Source organism: Trichechus manatus, unplaced genomic scaffold (genome assembly GCF_000243295.1).
Source record: "Trichechus manatus latirostris isolate Lorelei unplaced genomic scaffold, TriManLat1.0 scaffold00159, whole genome shotgun sequence".
Lineage (NCBI taxonomy): Eukaryota > Metazoa > Chordata > Mammalia > Sirenia > Trichechidae > Trichechus > Trichechus manatus.
Window position 1 is genome coordinate 612,146 of NW_004444095.1, and position 24,228 is coordinate 636,373.

General features: G+C 35.7%; 1 protein-coding gene across 2 annotated transcripts in view; it reads right to left on the bottom strand.

Annotated features, from left to right (window-relative positions):
• Nucleotides 1-24,228, bottom strand: part of TAB3 (TGF-beta activated kinase 1 (MAP3K7) binding protein 3) — a 51,323-nt gene that overhangs the window by 5,973 nt on the left and 21,122 nt on the right. For both annotated transcript variants that reach the window (XM_004386233.2, XM_023740565.1), the window contains 5 exons: nucleotides 21,859-23,320; nucleotides 20,813-20,973; nucleotides 14,953-15,046; nucleotides 11,636-11,719; nucleotides 3,178-3,279 (listed from right to left, as the gene is read on the bottom strand). In XM_004386233.2, coding sequence (XP_004386290.1) covers nucleotides 3,178-3,279; nucleotides 11,636-11,719; nucleotides 14,953-15,046; nucleotides 20,813-20,973; nucleotides 21,859-23,320 — 1,903 coding nt within the window. The remainder of the gene's footprint in view (nucleotides 1-3,177; nucleotides 3,280-11,635; nucleotides 11,720-14,952; nucleotides 15,047-20,812; nucleotides 20,974-21,858; nucleotides 23,321-24,228) is intronic.

A 24,228-nucleotide genomic window follows, 5' to 3' on the forward strand; every position in this document is an offset into this window, starting at 1 on the left:
AACTCTTCAGACAGGGATTGGACTGGACTGTGGGACATAAAGTGATACTCGTGAGGAGTGTGCCTCTTAGCTCAAGTAGATACAAGAGACTAAACCGGCAGCTTCTGTCCAGAGGTGAGATGGGAAGGCAGAGCAGGTTAGGAGCTGGTTGAATGGACACGGGGAATCGGGTGGAAAGGAGGAGCGTGCTGTCGCAGTATGGGGACAGCAATTAGGGTCACATAACAATGTATGTATAAATTTTTGTATGGAAGACTAACTTGAAATGTAAACTTCATTTTAACTGCAACAGTAAAAAAAAAAATAAAATTAAAAAAAAAAAAAGACCCAAAAAGCAAGGGAGGTCATTTCCTAGCACTGTGTAAGCTTATTAGTAAACATATCTACTGGAAATGCATAACTGAGCAGAAAGTTGATGACATACAGTCTACTTTGTTCTAAACAATTTACTTTTTTTAGTCTAATTAAGAAGATGGATAGAATTCTAGCATAGATTACCTTCCTAGTTCATTATCCATAGATAGTGGATATTATGCTATATTCTAGCCAAATGAAAAAAATAGAAATGTTATATAGGATCTTAAATTATTCTGTCTCCTCTATATGTCCTCCCTGGCAACTTCAACCCACCTTGATTTTTCCTCCCTATAGCACTATCTGTACTTTCGGATATTAGTTCTAAAAAGTATCTATACTTGGCAATATAAAATGCTGGCAGCCTTACACTGGTTCCGGGATTTTTATCAAAAACTCGAAATTGATCTTGTATTCCTCCAGGTCCTCATTCTCTCTGGTCTTGTGCTCAAAAGGCTCTTTTCGAACTATCTACACGGGGTCAAATTGATAACGATAACTTGAAAGATTAGATAAGAAGCTTAGGGAACAGTGAGTTTATGTCAGTGGGGGAGGACCAATTTGGATAAGGAGGGTAAGAATAGTTGCACAACTTAAAAAATCTAATCAATGTCAGTGAATTGTACTTGTAGAAATTGATGAACTGATATATGTTCTGCTGTGTATATTTTCAACAACAACAAAATAAATGATTTTTTAAAAAAGGCTCTTTGATTCTAGAGTTAATTTGTAAATCCTACCTTTTGGGAACAGTACTTATTGGAAGTGGGGTCAGTAAATAAAAGACTAAAGATGTCTGGTAGAATTTACCCTGGAATTTGGAGCAAGGTTAGGAGGCTGAGATAATCCACCTGTAAAGCACAGGCAATGTTCAGTGAATTGAAAATGAGATTAAGATCTAAGGTAAGCAACCTTCCTAACTAGGTAACAAAAGAAATAGATTTAGGGAAGCCTGATCAGTTACCATTTTGGGTTAGGCTATCTTCCACTGGAAATTTATTAGGTGACTTGTGGTTTATAAATGTGTCTTTCGTGACAAATGGCTGATGTGAATCATTCCCCAAGAAGTAAAGAGAATTGAGTTTTAGACCCTGAACCTTACCCCAAGGTATGATAAGGCTTGGCCTCAATCAGGAAGGTGTTCTTAGCTTTACAATATCACAAAAAATTCAGCCTATTCCTATGATTATACAAAGGAGATGGGCTTGCTTCTCTTGCCTCAACTGCTGCTTTTAATTGCCTTTATAACCCACCTTGTGTTTTTTGGCTCATGATTCCAAAACACGCAGATCTGATAGTTTTATTTTTTGTCTTATATAGAAGAATAAAAAGCACACTGTTAAAGCCTTATGTTAGAGGGAAAATGCTCACTATGCCATTTCCAGAAAAGGTCCTGTCTTTTATAGTAGTCTCTACTTTTTAAACGGGCAATAGGCCCCAAACACTGGAAACAAAAAAAAATCCTATCTTATTTCTGTTGGTTTTAATGGACAAGCTCTAAAAACTCAATTTTCTACTTTTCTAGAGCAGGCAACTGTTTATTTCCTGAAGTATTTATTTCAAAATTAGAAAATTTAAGATATTAAGTCCTTAAGCTGTTACATTCTGTCTTCATACGTTGATTTAAAGTGTAGGCTTCCATTTTAGATTGTGGCAGGGAAAATGTTTAATATGAAAAGGTTTTTGTCAAACTCTTTTTTTTTCTCATATAATTGAAAAGCCTCTTTTAACCTAACTAATCCAGGGTACCTGAAGACTCTCAATACTGTTTTGTACCATGAGGATTTAACTTAGAATAATCAATCACTCTAAAGTAACTCACCAAAAAATGTATTTAAAAGGGACAGAACTTAGAATTATTTTTGGTCCTAAAAAAAAGACACTGCTCATTTCATCACAGAGCAGTACTGCTGAATAGAAGCATCTAAAACCCAAAAGACATTTTAGATGTCTGTTCTTATCTGATTTACAGGTGTGCAATCTTTTACAGAATAAAATTTAACAAGTTAAAATATTTCGGGCCTCATAAAAAATAAAACCAAAAACGAATATACATATTTATAAACAAGACCTGAAGTAAATAGGTTTCTCCTTTAAGACTAATTATTTTTAAATTGATTCATTTTTAATAGGCTACATTTCCATAAAAATTAAAACTCTCACAAATAAACTTAAATAAACTTATTTAATCAATAATGTTTATATTATATTGTTATTACGATACAGAAGAAAAATTGCTCAAAAGATGCAACTGAAATTTTTTAAAATCCTAAATGTATTTTCTACAAGTTTCAAAGATAAATTGAAAAATCAGAGAAAAGTAGTTATTTTTTTCAAAAATGGAAATATGCCAATGGTGAAAAAGGAAGGATTTGAAGGTGGTCAGTCTAATTGAAAGTTGTAAAGTGTAAAGCGCATACCAAATTTTGAGGATTTAGTATGAAGTAAGGAATGTCAAATATCTCACTAATAATTTTATATCGACTGCATGTTGAAATGCTAATATTTTGTATGAAGGAGCCCTGGTGGCAAAATGGGTAAGTGTTTGGCTGCTAACAAAAAGGCTGCACTGGGCTAAATAAAATATATTAAAATAATTTCACCTGTTTTCTTTTTTTTTAATTTAATGTGACTACCAGAAAATTTAAAATTATATATGAAGCTTACATTATATTTCTACTGGACGGTGCAGTCTTAGAAACTTAATAAAGAGAACAATTTTTGAAAGAACAAAATTAAGGGTTGGCTTTGGCTATGATAACTCTATGTGGGTTAACACGTCTTTGGACATGCTGCACAAACTCAGGATACACAAGTACAAACCATCTGCAGCTGTTGCCTGGGTGTCATGGACGTCTGCCTGTACTTTGGAGGTCACACTAATTCTTCGGGCTTTTCTCTCAATTGTGCAGGGATCGGAGGAATCTGCATAAGAAGAAGCAAAGCCAGTAAGAAGGGATCAAGTCATTAACTAGCAAGAGGATCTCTCCTAGCACCCACCAAAACACCAAAACCAAATCCATTGCCGTGGAGTCGATTCCAACTCACAGTGACCCACACAGTTGAGTATTTAATCTTTCTATTACTTTACACTACCTTTAGTTCCCCTGTAAAGGCAAGAACCATATATAATAGTGCTCTTACAACCTAGACAGAGCAATGGCTCTTAGAACTTTCTCGATCCTCTCTAATTACTTTGAACAAATGCCCTATTTCACCAGCTTCCCACTTTCTAGTGGGTCAGGGGTGCAAACTCAGTGATAGCAATTAAATGCAATGTGAAAGCAACATTTGAGAGATTATACTTTAGCAATTCTCCTAGTAAGCAACAGTTATTAGAAAATTATAAGTTGAAAATACAGTGAGGTTAACCAAAGAACCCACTACAATAAAAATGATGAAATTAAATTGCAGCATTTTATAATTAAAAAGCAAGAATAGCAGTACCTGAAAAATGAGAACCAACTCACAATAACACTATGTACTGAGAAACACGTTCTCCCAAGTCATTTCAGGAATTTCAATTACCTACATGTACAAAATCCCAGTAAACACTCTGCAACATTGACAAGAACTGAAGGCATCCCAATTTCTTGGTAGAATATTGTTTCTGTTAATTTATAGGCTATTAGTCAGCAGCCTTCTATATTATGTATAAATGAAAAATGGCAGGCTTCATATTTGCCCTTATAAGAACCAAAGCTAGATCTTACATTTTCAAATCAGTTATAAGCCCATCAGCAGTCCTCTAGTACAATGTTGTTGGGTGCTGTCGAGTGGATTCTGACTCACAGCAACCCCATATGACAGAGCAGAACTGCCTCATAGGGTTTCCTAGGCTGTCATCTTTATGGAAGCAGACTGCCACGTCTTTCTCCCACGGAGCCGCTGGTGGGTTTGAACTGCCAACCTTTTGGGGTTAGCAGCCAAGCGCTTAACCACTGCACCTAGGCCTTTGGTAATTACTGCTCCAGAACCCCTTAGCGTAGCGTACAGGCACTTAAACATTCCATTATCAGAGTAAATGAAAGCAGTTACTGACTTAATCTCCTTGGCCTCCAAAGAATAAAGTTCTATTCCTTAGATTTGTAAAGCACTTTCATAATGTCACATACCTCTCATCTCACTGATTCTTACAACAATCCTATAAAATAAAGAAGTAAGTATTTGGATCAATCACCTCTCTGTGGTGCACAGACAGGAACTGAACAAGGTCAGATGGCCAAGACGAACAAGACCAAAGGTCAGTGTTCTTGCCACCGTTTGCATTACCAATGATGAGGGTGGGGGGATTATCTGAATCATCTGAGGAGCTTATACACATACACACACACACATAAATACTGCTTAATTACAAAGTCCATTCCAAAAAAGTGTCTTCCTCTGTCTCCCTTTCTGTATTGTTTCTCTTTCTCTCTTTTTAATTATCACAGTTATTATTCAGATAAACGTCTATATTCCATGTGGATTTCCAGCATATATCTGTAATAACTGCAAGTCGTTTATTCTAACCAATTCTACCAGTTACTTGCGTGTCATTGTTCATGTTTGTTTGTTTTTTAAGTAAGTGGTATTGTAAGCCAATCTGCATTAAACTAGATGTACTTTAGAAATGGCCAATTTAATTTAAAAAAACTAGAATCTGCGAAGTGCTTAAAAGAAAATAAATTTGACTTCAAATCTATGATGGTAAAGGCTTACCAAAGAATTTCCGAATTTAATCAAGTTATATTAATTATAAGTTTTAACAGAAAAAGGTGAAAGGTTTCAAAAAACTATGTATTATAGAATAGCACCATTTTACACCCTCACTAACAATATAATTATATAATTAAAGCTTAATTAAATTTCTAAAATAGAAATTCATTTATAATAAAGATGCTATCTTAGATGGTTTTCTGTTCTACTTTTTATTAAAACTCTTTGTATACATGCAGAGTTTAAACTAAGGAGCCCTGGTGACAAAAACCGTTAAGTGCTCACTGCTAACCAAAAGGTTGGTGGTTCCAGCAGCTCCTTGGGAGAAAGACCTGGCAATCTGCTTCCGTAAAGGTTACAGTCTACAAAACTGTATGGGGCAGTTCTACTCTGTCATATGAGGTCGCTATGAGTGCCACCTAACAACAGAGTATAAACTGCCTGGGGTGGGAGTCACGTCTTACCTTGGTAGTGTCTAGCATCTATCTACATATTTATCTATATAATTAATCTACATATCCAGCTTCTGACACATATTTAAGAAATTGCTCATATAATTGGAATCCCATTACAACTAACTCTAAGGAACTACCCAATATCAGTTTTAGCAAATTTTGTTCGAATTAAATGAGTCATGAAAAAAAAGTCTTTTTAGTGTAAATGTGCTTGTAGAGAGCTAGATAAAGCTTCATATTAATGAGACCACGTCATGGAATATTAATGCAAGCCTTGTATAATTCCCTAGCTGAGGAGTATACCAAGCAGGAACCCCCCACCTCGAATACATGGTGTTGGTCCCAAAGACACAAGGCAGAATGACATATTAGCAACACTAACATCACCACTGCTAGAAAGCCACAAATCTGCATATATCTGCTCAGTTCCTCCATGCCTGCCAAAATCATGGGCTGGCACTAAAGACCATCCCTATTCTGCCCTCATCTTAACTCTCAAGGCTTATGTCCCAATATTCTACCCTCCAGCCTAGAACACTTTGTTGATGGTCTTTGCCCATGCTGTTTCTCCCTGTCTAGGCCACCCTTACTCAATGTCTAACTGCAGAAATTTTACTGAACCTTTGAGGTCTATTTTAAATGCCAGATCTTCCATAAAGCCTTACCGGATCCTCTCAGAAGTGGTTCCTAACTTCTCCTAAAGCATGTGTACTGGTTGAGATAAAGGAAAAATCAGCATAAGCCAAACAAACCTATGTCTGAAACATATCTCTGCCACTGTTAATCAGTGTTTCCTTTATCAAGTTACTTAATCTCTCTGAAACCAACATCTTCAGCTGAAAAATGGGTAACAAATCCAAGGCTTAAATGAGATAATTATCATCAAAGGGCCTAACATAGCCCAGGCAGAAAACAAGGGATCCAAAAAATGTAGCTTCCTTTCTTACTTAGTACCTTAACATCATAATTATTTGCTCGTTGGGGATAAAGCTTGGTCTTAGTTTCATTGCATGCCCTAATATATTTCTTGAATGAATGAGTGAAAAACATACGAATGAATGAGTTTAAAACATGAGGTTTACAAAAAAAGAAAAACGTATGATTTAAAATAATGGCTAGGTGATAAGGAGAAAACATTAAAGAATAAGCAAAGTCCCATCTTTGTATCTGTATTAAAGGGTTCCAGTTTTACCCAAACATTTACAACTTGCCAGTGAATTAGTGATCTAATAAGAATCATTATAAAATCCGAGTGTGCAGACAGTCCATGGATCATGCATAATTCTATTAAAAAAAATCACTGTTAAATAATTTCTAAATGTGTAAAAAGAACTTGATGCACAGATGTCAATGAGGGATTTTGCTTTTTTTTTTTTTTAAAGCCAGTTTTGGATTGCAAAGCAATTTCTATACAATTTCTGGTTTTGTAGTCATTATAATATTCACTGAACTGAGGAATAACAGAGCAATGGTATCATGACAATTAGTATATAGGTTACTAAATTTTAAATAAGTGACATGTAAAACAGTTATACAACAATTATAGTTTTAGAACGATCCTTAATCAGTGAATATACCCTGTTAGGATAATACATAGTGAAGGGGTTAAGCGTGTTTAAAAAAATTAATCCCATGGATAGGAAAATGAAGAATTTTATTTATTTTTTCTTAACAGACTAGAAAATGGATTATTTATTAAAATAAAAATTTATTTTCTCTAAGTTTTAATCTCTTGCTTCAATTAAAAAAAAAAACAGTTGCCATCAAGCAGATTCCAACCCATGGTGACCTCATGTGTGTCAGAGTATAACTGTGCTCTAGAAGGTTTTGTTTGTTTTAGTATTTTTTCTTGTTCTTGTTAAGAATATACACAGCAAAACATACACCAATTCCACAGTTTCTACATGCATAATTCAGTGACACTGATTACATTCTTCCAGTTGTGTTACCATTCTCTCCCTCCTTTTCTGAGTTGTTCCTCCCCCATTAACATAAACTCACTGCCTCCTAAGGTTCCTATCTAATCTCTGGAGTTGCTGTTGTCAATTTAATCCCATATAGATAGAGCCTGAAAGGGCATAATGCTCAAGGCAGACATTCTTTACTAGTTAAGCTAAACTATTGTTTGGTTTTAAGAAGACTTCAGGGGATATTTTTGGTTTATGGTTTCCATAGGTTGATGTTTTGGAAGTCAATCACCAGGCCTTTCTTCTGAGGCTCCTCTGGGTGGACTTGAACCTCCAACCTTTTGGTTAATAGCCAAGCACACTGACTGTTTACACCGTTGTGTAATCTGGATGCCTTTGGCACTGCCTTCATAACATGAGAAGCCAAACAACCTAATACATAGTCTTTTAGAATTCCAGAGGGCCATTAAATGTAAGGAAGTAGTGCTGGACGTTAAAGCGCTAAAATTGTTCCTAATGGTCAAAATGGTGCTGCCTTAAACTACTGCTATTAACCTTGCTAACTGACATTCGTAGTGTAAAAAAAGAAAAACGAGAACTTGATATCTAACTGGCAATCCCTTCTAAAAAGTCATTAGTTACAATTAAAGAGAAAGCACTGTAGCAGTAAATTATACAACTTAGCTAAAATAAGCACATGTTCTACCTTGGAACCAAAAGTGTTTTCAATATAGGTTTTTCATAAGAATATAATAAACACATACATAATCTGATAAACTAATGAAAATTATGTCCTCTACTCCGATTTTTTTTTTAAGCCACAGCAATCACATTAATGAAACTAGCATGGAATTTTTTTTCTTTCATTTGTGAAAGAGTATTTTTTAGGGCTTTTCATTTATTTATTTATTTGGTGCCTGGGCTGAGAGTGGGTCAAAACTGTGCCAATGAAATTAAACAAACAAAAAAAAAACTCATCAATTTAATAACCGTATCCATGATCCAATTCCTTGACTATTAGAGGTATACCATACACTACAAAACCTATGAGTTATAATGTAGGTAGTAATAATTCTTTAAAAAGAAAGATCAAGCAGACACAGTTTAACAACTGGCTTCCCCAGAGATAAGAGATGATAAAAAAAGAATTTTTACTCAACATCTTCTAGTGGAGTTCAAAGGCCTGCTGCAGAGATTAAGGCAATGGCAAAGACGTAACAAGGTCAGGAACCCGATAAACCCTGCAATCTATCACTCCTAGGAAGTGCAGACATTACAATGCCAAATCCATATTCAATGATTCATGAAACAAATATCTGAGCACCTCTTGCATGCAATAACAGAGGTTTGGTGAGCTGGAGGGGTGTGTGATCCTGCGCACTGTCCTATGCCTGGGCCTGCTGAAGAGCATCAATTACAAAGTTATGGGAATACTTACTATGGGCCCAAGGTTCTTTTTTTTTAAATCTCCTTATCCTTTGAACACACTGCAGTCTGGATTTCACTCTCACTGCACATTTCTGACAATCTTGAAGAGATCACAGACAACTTTCTTCTAAACAAATTTCTTCTTAAGCTTCTTACATGATAACACTGATTACCACTGACTTCCTCAACACTTTTTCTTGATTTCAATGAAATAAATGCTGTTCCTCCCTATCTGCGCTCTACTAGAATGAGCACTAGCATGTATTTGAGGTCAACCTTGTACCCTCAAGTTCCTTCATCTATAAATGGAGAGTAATATTTACCTCACATGGATTATGTGAGAAACTGAAAGAGAAAAAGAAATGGGAACAAACTTGGCATATTAGATACATGATGAAAATGATGACTGGTTCCTCCTAGAAAATTTCTATCAAATAAAAATTAAGAAGTATCTTCATTTCGCATCCTACTTTGGTGAGTGGCGTCTGGGGTCTTAAAAGCTTGCAAGTGGCCATCTAAGATGCATCAATTGGTCCCAACCACCCAGAGTAAAGGAAAATGAACACCAAAGACACAAGGAAAGCAGTAGGCCAAGAGACAGAAAGGGCCACATAAACCAGAGACTTCATCAGCCTGAGACCAGAAGAACTAGATGGAGCCCGGCTACCACCAATGACCACCCTGACAGGGAACACAACAGAGAGTCCCTGATGGAGCAGGAGAAAGGTGGCGTGCAGAACTCAAATTCTAGTAAGAAGACCAGACTTAATGGTCTGACTGAGACTAGAGGAATCCCGGAAAGCACGGCCCCCGGATTCTCTATCATCCCAGAACTAAAACAGTTTCTGAGGCCAACTCTTCAGACAGGGATTGGACTGGACTGTGGGATATAAAGTGATACTCGTGCGGAGTGTGCCTCTTAGCTCAAGCAGATACAAGACTAAACGGGCGTTCTGTCCGGAGGTGAGATGGGAAGGCAGAGAGGGTTAGGAGCTGGTTGAATGGACATGGGGAATCGGGTGGAAAGGAGGAGTGTGCTGTCACAGTATGGGGAGAGCAATTAGGGTCACATAACAGTGTATGTATAAATTTTTGTATGGGAGACTAACTTGAAATGCAAACTTCATCTAAACTACAATGATAAAAAAAAAAGAATTATCTTCATTTCTCTTCTTTCTCTGTTTCTGAAAAGATGGCAGTAGTATGCAAAAGAAAAAAAAAATCAAATACAGTAGACAAAGAAAGGAAGACCAAGGTAATTAAGCAACCAACAAGTTAGCTCATCTGACCAAGAATAATCAGAAATGAATGTGATATAATCAATACAGACACTCACTAAAGTCCTATGATCAGTTTTCTTTCTCAAATATTGCCAATCATTTCTCATCGACTTGGTCCTCTGTTCCTAGGTTAACAACTTTTCAGTGCACTCCCTTAAACAGGGTGATTCCTCCAGGACGGCCCTTGAAACAATTAACTGAAGTTCATTTGTTGTTATTACCAGTAGGTGATGCTTCCTTAATAGATACTCAGGCAAAATCAAGTTTAAAGACTCATATATTAAGAATCTAAAAGGTTAAAGTGATCAGTGATGTACAACTCAGTGACTTCCAGCATGAAACTGCACATAATGCTGCCACAGTGTCAAATCTGGTACTTGGCAGTCAGCCACTAAGATTCTGCTTTGTACCATTTTTAGAAGTCAGATTACTTTAAATGCAGATCAGATGAAACTTCCATGGTAGTATTAAACAGTAAAAAGAACACTGTGCTGAAACCTATAAATGAAAAACTTAAAACACTCTGTACTGAGCTTGAAAGCTGTTTACCTAAAATTTAAGTAATTTAGGTCAGGTAACATTATTTAGAATTTATACATTTCCTAATTAAAAATTATTTAAGGAAGCCTGATGAAATTTTTAAATGTTACACCCTTAAGTGATTTTTTAAAAAAAATAAAGCATTCTCAATTATTCTACATCTTCATGATCAATCTATCCTGAGTTGCTTGAAACAAAAGGGATTAAAATATGAAATGCATGTGTTAGGTCAGTCTTAAGAGTTATAATTATAAAACAACATGGGTCATTAACAAAAATGAGACAAAAGAAGTTCATCTAAATTTAATGACTCGACATTTAAATTTAATTGAAATTATTGTTTTAAGACACTGAAATGCCACTTAAACATTTGGTACATAAAAATAAGGAGAGCACATTTGATACCTTTAATATTAACTCATTTCTATCTACTAATTAATTATCCAAAAAGAATTCCTCCAAACCTTGGTTTTGCGGGATTTTAGTTTGTTCTTGATGAGAAAGCACCTAGTCCACATAAATTGTTATGCTCACCTTTTAATTACACCAGTATTCTTTTGTTGCCTGCCAATTAAATAACTTTAGATGCACTGCAGATCCAACTTTCCATTCTAACATTATACCTTTAAAATTTTAATTATTTTATGAGAATTATTTTTTAGGACTATAGTAGTTTTTATAGTGCTGAGTGAATCTGTAATGTTAACTATATAATATACTGTTTCACATTCACTTTTTAAATAAATTGTATATCCCATTTAATTATTTCTGACAATAATTCTAGGAGCTATTCTAGTGCTTTTTAAAAATTTGAGACATTTCATTATTGCCACAACAACATCAATATGGTATTTTTTTTAACGCTGTACAAGTTAATAACTATCTCTAATGAAAATTTATTCAGATATATATGTGAACTTCCAAAGAATTTTTATATTTATTTCTATGATGTTTGTGACATTTCCCTACTCACCTTTTTTAGAAGGCTTGGGTGGTACAACTGGGCCGGGTTCTATGTTGTCATAAAAATTATTCATGGCTTTTGGATCAAAGTTTCCTATAAAAAAAATAAAACCACCAGGCATTTAGGATTCTTTCTCTTGCTATTTTATTTTTCAGGAAACTATGGAAGTAACATATAAAAGAAGGAAAATTGTTTGCCAGGGTTTTAAAACTCATTATATTATCCCACTATCCTCCCACTAAAAATGTGTTTACTTTTTATCATTGTGAGAAAAGACCCAAGAAAACTACCACACCAGTGCTTGTCTACAATGTATCACCTGAAGAAATATTTCTGTAACTGTAAGGCTAGTCTCCTTAGGCAAGATTAAGCATGTGGAGCATTTGGGGAAGTAAATGAAGATAAATGAAACGATGGCTGAACTATTTTCTCTTTCTGCTTGTTTTGATTTTAATGACCAAATTATGAGAAAGAGGATTTTAACCGTGAAAGCTCATTTTATGTCCCTCATAATTTACCTTTAAATTTTATCCATTATAAATTTAACTATGGAATAAGCCAAATATATAAATTACAAAGATTCATCAAGTTGTATTTTGAGATCTCTAAGCAACCTGGGTAAATGAGAAATGACATCAGCAGTTTATATATTCCTAGTTTTTAAAAAAGGAGAATCTTAAATGTTGCCTACAGATTTGTCCATGACAGAAGATGGTATGGTGCCGATTTCAGAATAACTAGATAAAACAATCCCTAAGAATCTTGTCTTGCCACAAAAATTTCATCTCTCTTAAAATGTTCACTCCCTGATGCACATTTCAGCCACATTTGCCATGATTCCTCCAAGGTCAGTTCTGATCCCAAGTTCTGGCTTTGGGTCCTACCTTCATTTCTTCGAACCTATCACTGTAATCTGACTGCTATGAACAATTCAATTAAGCATTTTAACTGTACCTATGCTTACTTACAGAGAATGCTGTATGGTACTGACAGTTCAACTATATTGAATCTCTTGATTTGTAGATCTAATTCTTTTTCCAACAAAAGTTTTCCTCACCAAAACCAACAACAAAGCTGCTTTTCATCAAATCATGTACTGACAATTCATCTAGTTTAAATGTCCAAAATAATACCTAGATTCCATCTCTAGCTTAAAAGTTATAGATTGGAAACTCACTATTAAAAGTTTTGCAGAGAGTGGAAGGATAGAACTTGGTATAAAATAGATATGTTTGGACCCCTTATGAAAGGCAATTTAAAAATGCTGAAGTACCAAAAAGAGCTCACTGTTACAGTCATTGAACAATGCAGACCAAAGACATAGCTCTTAGCTTATACAACCTTGAAAGTGGTTTCTCTTGCACGTACTACTACAGACATTAGATCCATCTGAACACGCTATTTTAAGATCATTTTCTGAAAACAATTCCTATGACAGCGCATGAAAGCCACAATGCCATTTGATGTATTAATTGGATCTTTTTATGCTTTAAGATGCGGCATATATATTTCTTCAATTACTTAAGGTAGAGCTGATGTTCTCATTTCTAGATCTCATAAGGCTTACTATAAATAGCCTAACCAAATGTTTGAGTTAGTGTTTCTCGTTTTGCTTCAAAGAACACACAAGCAAAAAAGATGATGCAATTGTCTATAATATAGTAGCAATCGTTTGTGTAACCCCCGCATTACTCATATTAATTCTTTCAATGCTTAAAGTTAGGAGGCTGTGCAATGACTAGGCTTCTGAAAATAACTTTTAGGGTTCCTGATTAGACTGCTCAGCTTTCACATTCAAAGTTGCTTTTGTCTATTGTTCAGATAGGTCCGTTATCTCTTTGGATCACCTGCTTCTACCATTTAATATTGCCTAAAAATGGCAATGGGGTGTTTTATTACATACTCTGAAAATGCAGTAGAAGCTCTCTTAGCTGCCATAATTCAGAACAGTAATTGGTGGGTAAAAGAAAAAGGCTGATCAAAACACAGAATTGTTAATAAAAATCACACACATGAGCTTTGAATGTAACGAGACATATAGATATAGCAACATTTTTATGTTGGACCAAGACTTTTTCTTACAGTATGTGTCTGCTGACTGAAGTTCTGTATTGTCTTTCTTACATAAACCACACCCATGATGACCTAAAGCAGGAGTCCACAACCTTTTTCTGTAAAGGGCCACACAGTAAATATTTTAGGCTTTGTGCACCTGTAATACAGTTACTGCTGTAACTACTGAACTCCCCATTGCAGCACAAAGCATCCACAAACAGTATCTAAATAAATGGGCATGGCTGTGTTCCACTAAAACTTTATTTACAAAAATAGGCAATGGGCTTTAGTTTGCTGACCCCTGATCTACAGTTTCCTGTTTTGATTTCTTTAGAATGGAGCAAGAAAGAAACTAAGAACACTTATAAAGAAATTTGAGGACAGAATTCTTTTAGATTTTTGATTTTCCCTTATTCAGTTCTTTTCACTCATATCTAACACACACTCTTTTTTTAGTAATTTGTCTTTGAGTCTTTAGAAAGCATTCACCTTTAGTTTTTATAGAAAGAGAAGCTTCTTCCGCATTCATGTCAGTTTATGAAACAATATATTAAATTATTCACTTACAGTAACCAGCACAAACAGATTTGGGAACAGATGCAACTGACTCTTTGTAAGCAGATAATTCAACTACTAGTCATGAGTGTGCAGCAGCTGTGTACATCAGTTAGTTAATTTTACAGAAGAAATGAAGAACATCACTTAATCTGGTGAGCTGGGGAAGTGGAAGTCAATTAAGAGAGCTTCTATTGCAGTGTACTTCTATAAGAAATCCAAAAAACTAAAACTACAAGATATAGTTGAATGTTTTCATGTAACAGATATACCAACATGTAAAAAATGGCATATAGAATTTATTTTAAAACTAAGATACCTGATATTTTGATTTGAGATCCCTATGTTTACAGATACTTGTGACGACTATCACATAATACAAACTCTACTGTTTTAGAATTAAAACACATCGATTTGTAAAATATTCACAGTAAATGACTAACTAAAAAAGGATAAACGCAGAGTAACAACATAGAACAGGCTAAATGATAAGAACTTAAGGATGAAATTGCCAAAGTAAAACTAATTTCTGATCCCCCAAATGTGATCCATGACCATGGACAAGGGTTGGGAGAGAGGGATCTCTTTACCAGGACTGTAATCTTATAATGGATAAAAACTGTCTCTTAAAATCTGTAAAAGCAAAATTAATGCTATTTAAGCAGTTTAAAATACCACACTATTACTTATGGTTTATCAAATAATCAAGTCTATACCTCTAGATTGAAGGAGGTCAACTTCTTTCAGTGTACAGTCAACATTTATCTGGAGTTGTCTGTTCATGCTTCTCAATCTTGTCATTTCCTCAGGCTAGTAAGAAAGGACCCAAAATAGCAATTGTGGGAAAGTCATTATCAAGCCCAACATTTTAAGAACTGCGTTTCATGTTAACTGTTCTGATTGGGTATTACCAAGAATACGGTCTCAGTCCATAAGAAAGGGCAGATTTATGAAGTCCTATTCGTATGCTTTTTAAAGGAATAGTCAGGTAAAATGAGGGCATCAAAATGGCCACATATAAATATATAACAAAATCTGCATATTAAAGTGGTGGGCTACAATACTAGACTGCGTTCTACCACACAAAATACTACTACAGTACTTCAGTCACACAGCTCTGGGAATATTTTATTTTCTGTTTTCATGGTAAGGGGAACCGTAAGAATCAACCTTTTAAATAAACAAGGCCCATGATTCTAGTCTTGTGCAGACTGATAAAAATTACAACAGTACTAACTCTTATGAGTGCTTACTAAGTGTCAGGCACTGTTTCCCAGAATTCTCTCATTCTTTCCTCACAACAATCCTTCAAGGTAGGCACTAATATCACCCCCAATTTATAGATGAGGAAACTGAGGCTCAGAGAGATTAAATACTGTTCCCGAGGTTATAAAGCTAGTATTGACCAAGCCAGGATTAATATAGAAATCTATATAAATTCATACAGAAATCTTTTTGTCTTCTTTTTCTAGATCAAAGGAAGCAATTACTCTAGCACATGAAATCTCAGGAACAAAGGGACTCCATTTTTTCTCCAGCTTTGTTTTCTCCAGCTTTGTTTTCTTCTGCTTTGATCTTTCTAGCCCAATCCATTCCTTCCGCCTCTCAGGGGCATACATGAGGCACTGAAATGTGAACAGACCCTTAATCTTCAGTTAAAGCTTTTTAGAAGGCTTTACTTCCCTTGACATTCTTAATTTCTTTACTCCTTATATATATGTACAGTAAAAAATAAAGTCAGGGTTTAGAATCTAGAGGGATGAATATTGAAGCTTTCAGCAGAGCCTACTTTCATTAGACTGCCAAGTATTAAACTAAACTATTAGGATAATTTCAACTATACAAAGTAAGAGACTAGGTATCTTCTATTTTACAAAGACAGAGCAAAATCCTGTTATGTTAAAAACATACATTTTGTTAAAAACTGAATATGCTAATATAATAGTGAAGAAAAATAAACAAAAAGGATATCTTAAGTCATAATAATACAGTATCTTATGCTGTTAAGAGGTATTAAGAGAATAACTAGGAATGTCCATTAAATTAGCCGGTATCAAAAGTTTAAAATAAGTGATATATCAGGCAGAATATAATAAGTGCTACAATTCTTTAGAAATCTACAACAAAAATCGTCATTTACAAATATTTCGTGGGGATTACTTTTCTTTTCACATTTCTATGGGGAAACCATATGACATTAACATGTAAAATGCTTAAGCCTTGTCTACTAGACAACACAAAAATAATTTAAAACATATACCTGAGCATTTATATTAAACACAGAACACTTATTTAGGGGCTCCAAAAAGTGATGCTATCTTCCTAGGAACATGTGAAAGAACCCAATCTTTTTTTGTAGGAGCATACTGAGAAAGTTAAGTACCTACAGGGGCCGATCCTTCCTATATATTTTTGGGGTAAGGGGAAGAGAGAGATGCTTCTGCCACAGTGGTCCTGAATAGTGGAAGCTTAAGTATGGAATATTATAATATATTCTATAGTTAAGAGGCTACTGCACATTTACTTATAACTTTAAAAAAAGCTTTCATCAACAGGTTCATTTCCAAAGATAGTAGAACTATTGGAACTCACTTGGGTTCATCTGTAACTTCTCTATGTCCTTTTTCACAGCTTTTGAATTAATTGAGGCAGGGCGGGGAGCTGTTTCTGAAAAGTTACAACTGTGTATCAAAAGTACACTGTGTTTTCATGGAGAAGAGGTTTCAAGATTCACTGTGTAAAACTTAACGAGTTGCTTGGATAGCAGGATGTTGACGTCTGACATTTAAAAATAAAAAATTCTAAGTTTTTTCCAACAGATGGCAAAAATACTTTAGGCACCTTAAGAAGATGTCTCACAGACCAACATCATGTTCTCTGATGGCTTGGCCCCAATTATGCATCTGGGACTCAAAGCTACGTGATAGTCCAGAAACCAAGTTAGTCAGAACAGGATGAATAAGGGGAAATAATTTGGGAGAGGGGGAAACTGGCAGCTCTCTGCTTATTAAAACTTTATCCTTCAAGGTATAACTGAAATCTCCCCCTCCTCCATAAAACTGTCTCATCCTTGAAACCTACTAGTGTAAAGCCAACATTTCTATCTCTGAACTCTAACAGTACTTAATGTATCATTACCATTAAGCTGGCCAGCAATTCTGATTTATGTCTTACATTATCTTCTCTCTCTCTCTCTCTCACACACACACACACAAATACATGCAGATACATAGGCAGATACTTTCCACATACAGAAATCTCTTTAAGAGATGATATCTCCTACAGCATTTAATAGTAGATTGACAGAAATGATGGCTGTCATGCATCTTGTACTTCTGCCTCCCTTAGAAAAAGATTATTCACTGCTGCTCTAAGTTTCTGCAACCACACACATGCACATCCCAGTCTCATTAGGCAAATGCATTTCTAATTTATTTTTTCTACAATGCTTGATAAGAAATTAATTTGTTTGAAAACTTGAAGGTAGCAGTATGTGCTTCGTAGCAAAAATTCTCTATTAGGTATTGCTACACACAAGCTATGTGTAGCAATGAGGATAATGATAAGGATACCCATTTACTGAGCACCTACTCTATGTCAGACACTTCACATACATTATCTCTTTATCTTGACAACAATATTATAATGGACTTGTTATAAGTCCCTTTGATAGACAGGGAAGCGCAAATGCAGAGAAGCGAGAGATAGTAGTGAGTGTCAGAGCTATTCTGCCTCCAAAGCCTATGTGGGTGCTCTTTTCAGTATGTCACGTTGTGTCAAATGAGCCTCTATGAACAAAAAGGGAATTGTGACTAAGTGTTTTATTTCTTGATTAATTTTCTATATTAAGTATACCCTTGTGTTATGCATGTTCCTAAAGTTAAAAGGAAATCAAAGTTTTGTAAAATGCTTCAGATGCGTGTGTGTGTGTGTGTTTGTATCCAAGCAGATTTTTCCAGTATTTAGCAACCTACATTTATTTTACAAAACACTATTTGTTGGGCATTGTACAAATTGCTTAACGTATATTACCTTATATGACCCTAACAGAAATCCTATGAAATGGGCACGCTGGCATACACATTTTATAGACAAGAAAATAAGCATAGAGAAAGTTACTTATTCAAGGATATAGGAGTGACATGTAAGCAGCAGAAGTAGAAGTCAAATTCACACCTGAGTCGAAAGCCCAGTCTTAACCACTATGTGATACTGTCCCTCAGCCATGCACTCCTAACTGTCCTCTATGTACTTTACTCTAGGCCTGGCAGTGGGAATGCCTAGGAATCACCCACTCAAATTTCTCATCTCTCGAGTATTATCACTCACATAAGCTGCCAATTTCTGAAGGTGGGTGATGGCTACACGGGGTTCATTATACTATTCTGCCTATTTTATAAATCTTTGAAATTCTCTATAGTAAGAAGTTAAAAATAAAGTACAGCCCAGGGCAGCAGTTTCACCAACTTCCCCTCTTTTTCTTTTCTTTTCTAAAGAAGTCTCATCAATAAAAGCTCAGATCTAAAATCTTTTTTTTTTTTTTTTGAAGTACTAACCCATGCTACATTGGACAGTTCTCTACTTCCAAAAAATCAATAGGGTTTTATTTAGCAGAAGTTATCACACAAGCAAACTTTTGGTAAACAAAGCTCATATGGCTATTTTAAAGACAATGACTTCTATGCTAAGAAAAATTGTTCATGCAATACAGGTACCTAAAGGATTCCAAAATGCCCAACACAACACCAGTGGATTCCCATATTGGTTACATCCTAAAATCTCTCTCCCAGTCAGAGGATCCAATTAAGATTTCAAATGGAGAAAAAATGAGACAGAAATTTTATTCACATTAAAATCATCTTTCATTACAGATAGCTTTATAATTTTCCAAGTGTTTTAAGTAATTAAAACTTTCTCACTTCTTATATTGTCTAAACTTAGAAATTTAGTCAATATTAGAAATTTTATTAAATTATTGAATATGTGTGTTTCTGAATAATCTCTCAAAAACTTCTATTGGATCGCCGTTACCAGCAGAATAAAGTTCAAATACCTCAACCGCGTGTGCAAGGTCTAAGCCTAACTCTACCTATACACATTAACCTTTGTTAAGCCATCAGAAATCTCACACTTTAGCCAGGGAAGCGTATTTGCTGCCTCTGGAGAATCAGTCTCCATCTTGACTTCAAGGCTTCGGTTACTTCATGTCCCTTTCGTTCCTAAATGCCTTCCCCTTTCTCCTCTGCCTATAGCAATACTACCTATCGTTTAGAGCAGTGGTTCTTCACCTTTTTCTTCAGTCTAATAACCTTATGAAAACCAAATGAAAGTTTTAAACCTACTTCCCATAGAAACACACATATGAAACTCTGCATATAATTTCAGAGAATTTGCAGATCCCTTTTGAAGCCACGAATTTGTTAAAAAAACTTCCATACAAGAACCTATCTGCAGAGACGTGGACTGCAAGAGGCCTGAAGTATATGCCCACTTCTCTAAACTTGCAAACTCTGAGAGAGAGAGAGATTACCCTCAGTTTAGAGAGGGTAGAAAAATGAGGAATGGCTCCATGGAAAAAGCAGAGTTTAAGCTGAGCCTTGAAGAACAGACGGGATTTATACATGCAGAGCCGTAGAAGGGCATTCAGCAGGAGGACAATATGAGAGAGTGGAGAAGTGTATTGAGGATATACACAAACTACTCGATGGATGCGTTCTCTTGTTACCACTGAGCGTACACAGCACTTGCCATGCTGTATTATTTGTTGCTATATCAGTTGGTGTATCTATTCCTCCCACTAGCAAGTCGCCCTAAGCACCTAGCACCATGCCACATTCAGAAACTATGTAAAAAAATCTTTGTTGAAAAAATGAATGCGGAAAGGTGAAATAGGAGGTTGGATCACAGAAAGCTTGTGATGTCAAAAGATTTTAGGAGATGTGTTTCAAAATTTTCTGAATTCTTTAAGATCTTTAGAATTCATATACATTAACTAACATGTTAAAAAATATATTATCCTAATCTTTTCAGGGGAGCACTTCCCCTTAGGGCTGCTATCTGTCAATACTGTTATCTTAGTTTCTACCATTACCTGCACTTAACAAAACTGCTCTGCCTTAAAACACTCTATGGTCAACACTTTTCCCAAATTCATACTGATTTCCTCCTAACTCATCTGAATTAATGTAACTAGAAAAATAGTTTTTAAATGTTTAAAAAAAAAGTCTATATATATATATAAGTCCACAGAGAACAATTTATAAAATATTTGGTCAGGGTATGCTTTTCATTTCTATTCAGACAGAAAGGAATCTGTAGTAAATGAGATGCTACACCTCGATTGTAACTGTCATTATTTAAGAATACTGATGAGCCCCTGGACCTCACACACATGAAAAATAAAGCATCAAATTGTTTTGACAAGAGCTACTGAAGGCTAAAGTCCTTCGTCCATTATTACTTTAAAAAAAAAAAAAAAAACCCTCTACAAGAGACAAAATAGAAAAGAAAATCAAATGGCCTGGACAGCCAATCTCCCCACATTTCTCTCTCAACACATCCCAATAGGTCACTTACCGTTGGGATCGCAGTGTTGCAGCTGACTCTTCTGAGCCGTCTCTGCATCAGGTCATGCTCCATACTGTTAACTTCAGCCTTCAACCGCTCTAGTTCCTCTTTCTCAAGTTTCAATTGTTTTGCTAACCTCTCCATCCTTGCTCGCTGATGTAACAGCAAGGCTACAGCATTACAGATAAAGTCATTACAGAGAATAACATTGAACAAGTGACCTGGAAATTTCTATATACATTGCTAATGTATGAAATACTCATAAAATACCTCATCATCCAACTCTGGTCAGCATTTACTCTCTTATCTTTCTAATGCTATTCTGCCTCCATATCTGCTTTCATTTGACTAATGCTACCAAAATGACATCATCTATATGCATCTGTCTTGTTCTGTCATCCTTAGTTTCCCTAAGATTCTCTTCAACTATACTTGTGTGTATTTTAAACAGGCTCAACACAAGGCATATTGAATTACAATCAAAATTACTTCCCTTCTTAAATATTGAATGCATGCTAAACTCTCAAGTATCTTGAAACAATCTGCATAGACTTTTAATAAATTTATTCTCCTATATATTTAGTTAGGCCGACTATTAACTAATCCAGCAGCGTACTTCATTACTAATTCCACTTTTTATAAATTTACATTACTTATAAATATCATTATGCCTTTCAGGCCATTAAAAAAAATTAAAACCTTTCACCTTGATGAACTTTAGTCCACCCTCTATGAGTCTATTTTTCCACTCTGTATTTTTGACAATATACACTTCACTAGTCTATATTTTTCTCATTAATATTCTTCCGAAAAAAAACAAAACAAAAAACTTTTGTTAGGTTATTATTCCATGTCTACATTTCCGTATTTTAAAACAAAGTCTGTAGATGACTCTGAAGCACTAACCTTATTCTTAATAGCAATGTAACTACTAACAATTAATAGATACTGAACATTTAATTAAAACTAAACTGCTAATACAAATTATTTTATTTTGAACAGGAGAGTGCCACCTCACCTCAAAGATTAAATTTCATAAAAGAGTTAAAATTTACCTTGTGTGTAGGCATAGTCATCTGATCCAGAACTACAACTCCTCTGATATTTATGGCTTCCCTTTTCTCCCCCAGAGCCTGGTATCACTGAAATGGGCTGAATAGGTTCTGGTGCTGCAGAGCGCTCTTCTTGGTCCACTAAATTTAAAAGATTTTCAGTCGCTGCTCGGCCTACAGTAATTTTAAAAACTGTAGTTGGGTTTGGTATCACCCGAGGAGATGGCGATGGAGCGCACGAAGGTCCAGTTGGCTGTGTGTATGTGATATACACAGGATTAACACTAAATGGAGGTTTTGGTTGACTAGATATCCCTCTTGAAGGAGAACTTGAAGGTGGCGTGGTGGCTGTGTACAGTGAGTGCTGATTCCGTGGAGATGGTTGGTTACTGATGGGTGAAGGACTCCTATTAATTGCTGTTCCAGGTCTTTGGGAGGGTTCAACTGTAATTTCTATTTTCTTCATGGAACCTTTGGGTAAGCTAGATGCTGTGTATGGGAGATAGGCTACTGAATGGCTTCCCTGTTTCTGATAGCTAGGAGGTCCTTGTTGATATGGATGGGGTGGAGTAGTTGAAGGACTAGGTGGCATAAAGATGTGGGAACTTGGGTGGCCCAATTGGGAAGGCTGTACTTGATGCTGTGGAGAGCTGAAGGGTGAAGGACATTGAGAAGGAGGTGGCGAATGATAAGCAGATTGAGGGATTTGTTGTTGTTTGGGAGAATACTGAGAAGGTTGATAGTTCTGTTGATGTGGATAAACAGGTAAAGGACGTTGACTATAATGAGGCACTGGACCCTGTGGTGAAGACTGCCATGGCGTACTCTGAGGAGTTTGTCTTCCCGATGAACTCTGAGATGTCTGTCTAATATAAATAGAACCAGGAGACCCATAGAGATTGCTTGGAACTTGTGGAAGAATTTGTAAAGCTCTTGGTACAGTCTGTCCAGAAGGGAGGTTTTGGGATACCGTAACAGTAATTGGGTTTGTACTATACCGAGGTATGTGCATGTATGAAGGAGGTGGCGGCGGTGGTGGTGAAGGCCCTTGCATAGCTGATGGATTCATTCCTGTTTGCATGGAAGATGGCTGTTGAGGTGGTTGTGAAGGAGGAGTAGCTGCACTTCTGTTCTGTTCATTCATAAAAAATGGATTGTAGTTGGGAGTAGCAGCCACAACAGCAGGAGCTGAGTGTGGTTCCTGAACTAAACATATCAGCTGTTTACCTGCTGTATGCTGTGGATCAATGTGTCCATCACTTGAGCTATGTACCAGTGTTCGACCACCATTAAGTTGAGCTCCATCTCCTGGGTGGTAGCTACTAGGAGAATGGATACCCAAGTTAATATGCAAAAGGCGATTTCTATTCATCCTGTTGTCATCTGGACTATGGTATTCCATATACAAGTATTTGCTACTCTCCTGGGAAAGGGCTCGGCAACAGGCTTCAAGATTGTTGTTATTCTGGGGGAGAAAAATGGTAAAAGTAATATTGGCAAAATTGAAATATCCTAACAGTGGAAATTAGGCTTTGCCAGAGTGTTACACAAATACAACTGTCACAGAATAAGTAGAGAATGGTATGTGAACCACAAAAAGCTTCACGGTCATCTATCCTGAAAAGGAGACCCCGAATGATTCCTATTACTTTACAAACACTTAGCTCACAGTACTAGCACTACCACTACTGCTACTGCTACAGAAACGTAAAGTACCTACTAATGAACACTGTGGCTCAACCCTAAGTTTTCTGACTCCAGATCCAGGACTCATTTTATGCTTGTTGCATCTCAACAAATTAAAATGATGGACTAATCTTGGATTCACCACAATTGCTGCAATATATAAGTAATATTCATTATTAATATTTCAACTGATAAACATGAAAATAACCATGCTTTAGTTTTCAAAAGGCATTGAAATAACCCAAGGAGAAAAAAAATTACAATGAGATTCCAAAAGAGCCAAAACAAAGTTCTAAACCAACCTTCACTTTTATTTTAATCAAATTTATCCCTATATAACTTCAACTGTCTGTATCACTATGAAAGATTTAAGGTAAATAAAGAAATCAGTAAAAAAAAACAAATCTACATTTTGAACTATGGCCCAATGACTTTGCCAAAGTTATGGTCTCTATTACCTTAATGAAATCCATTCACACCTCCACAGTCTCAAAAGTTTTTGCCTGTTGAAAGGTAGCTTGGTATACCTCCAAAATCATATAATGATTTGAATTTTTTGAGTCACACACACACAAAGATGGTAACAGCAAACTGACATTTCAGAAGTTCCAAGAGACAGAAAAGAAACTAAAAAAAAGTTCCCTCTTTTTAAAAATGTAATATACTGTAAAGCAATTTTCCATTAAA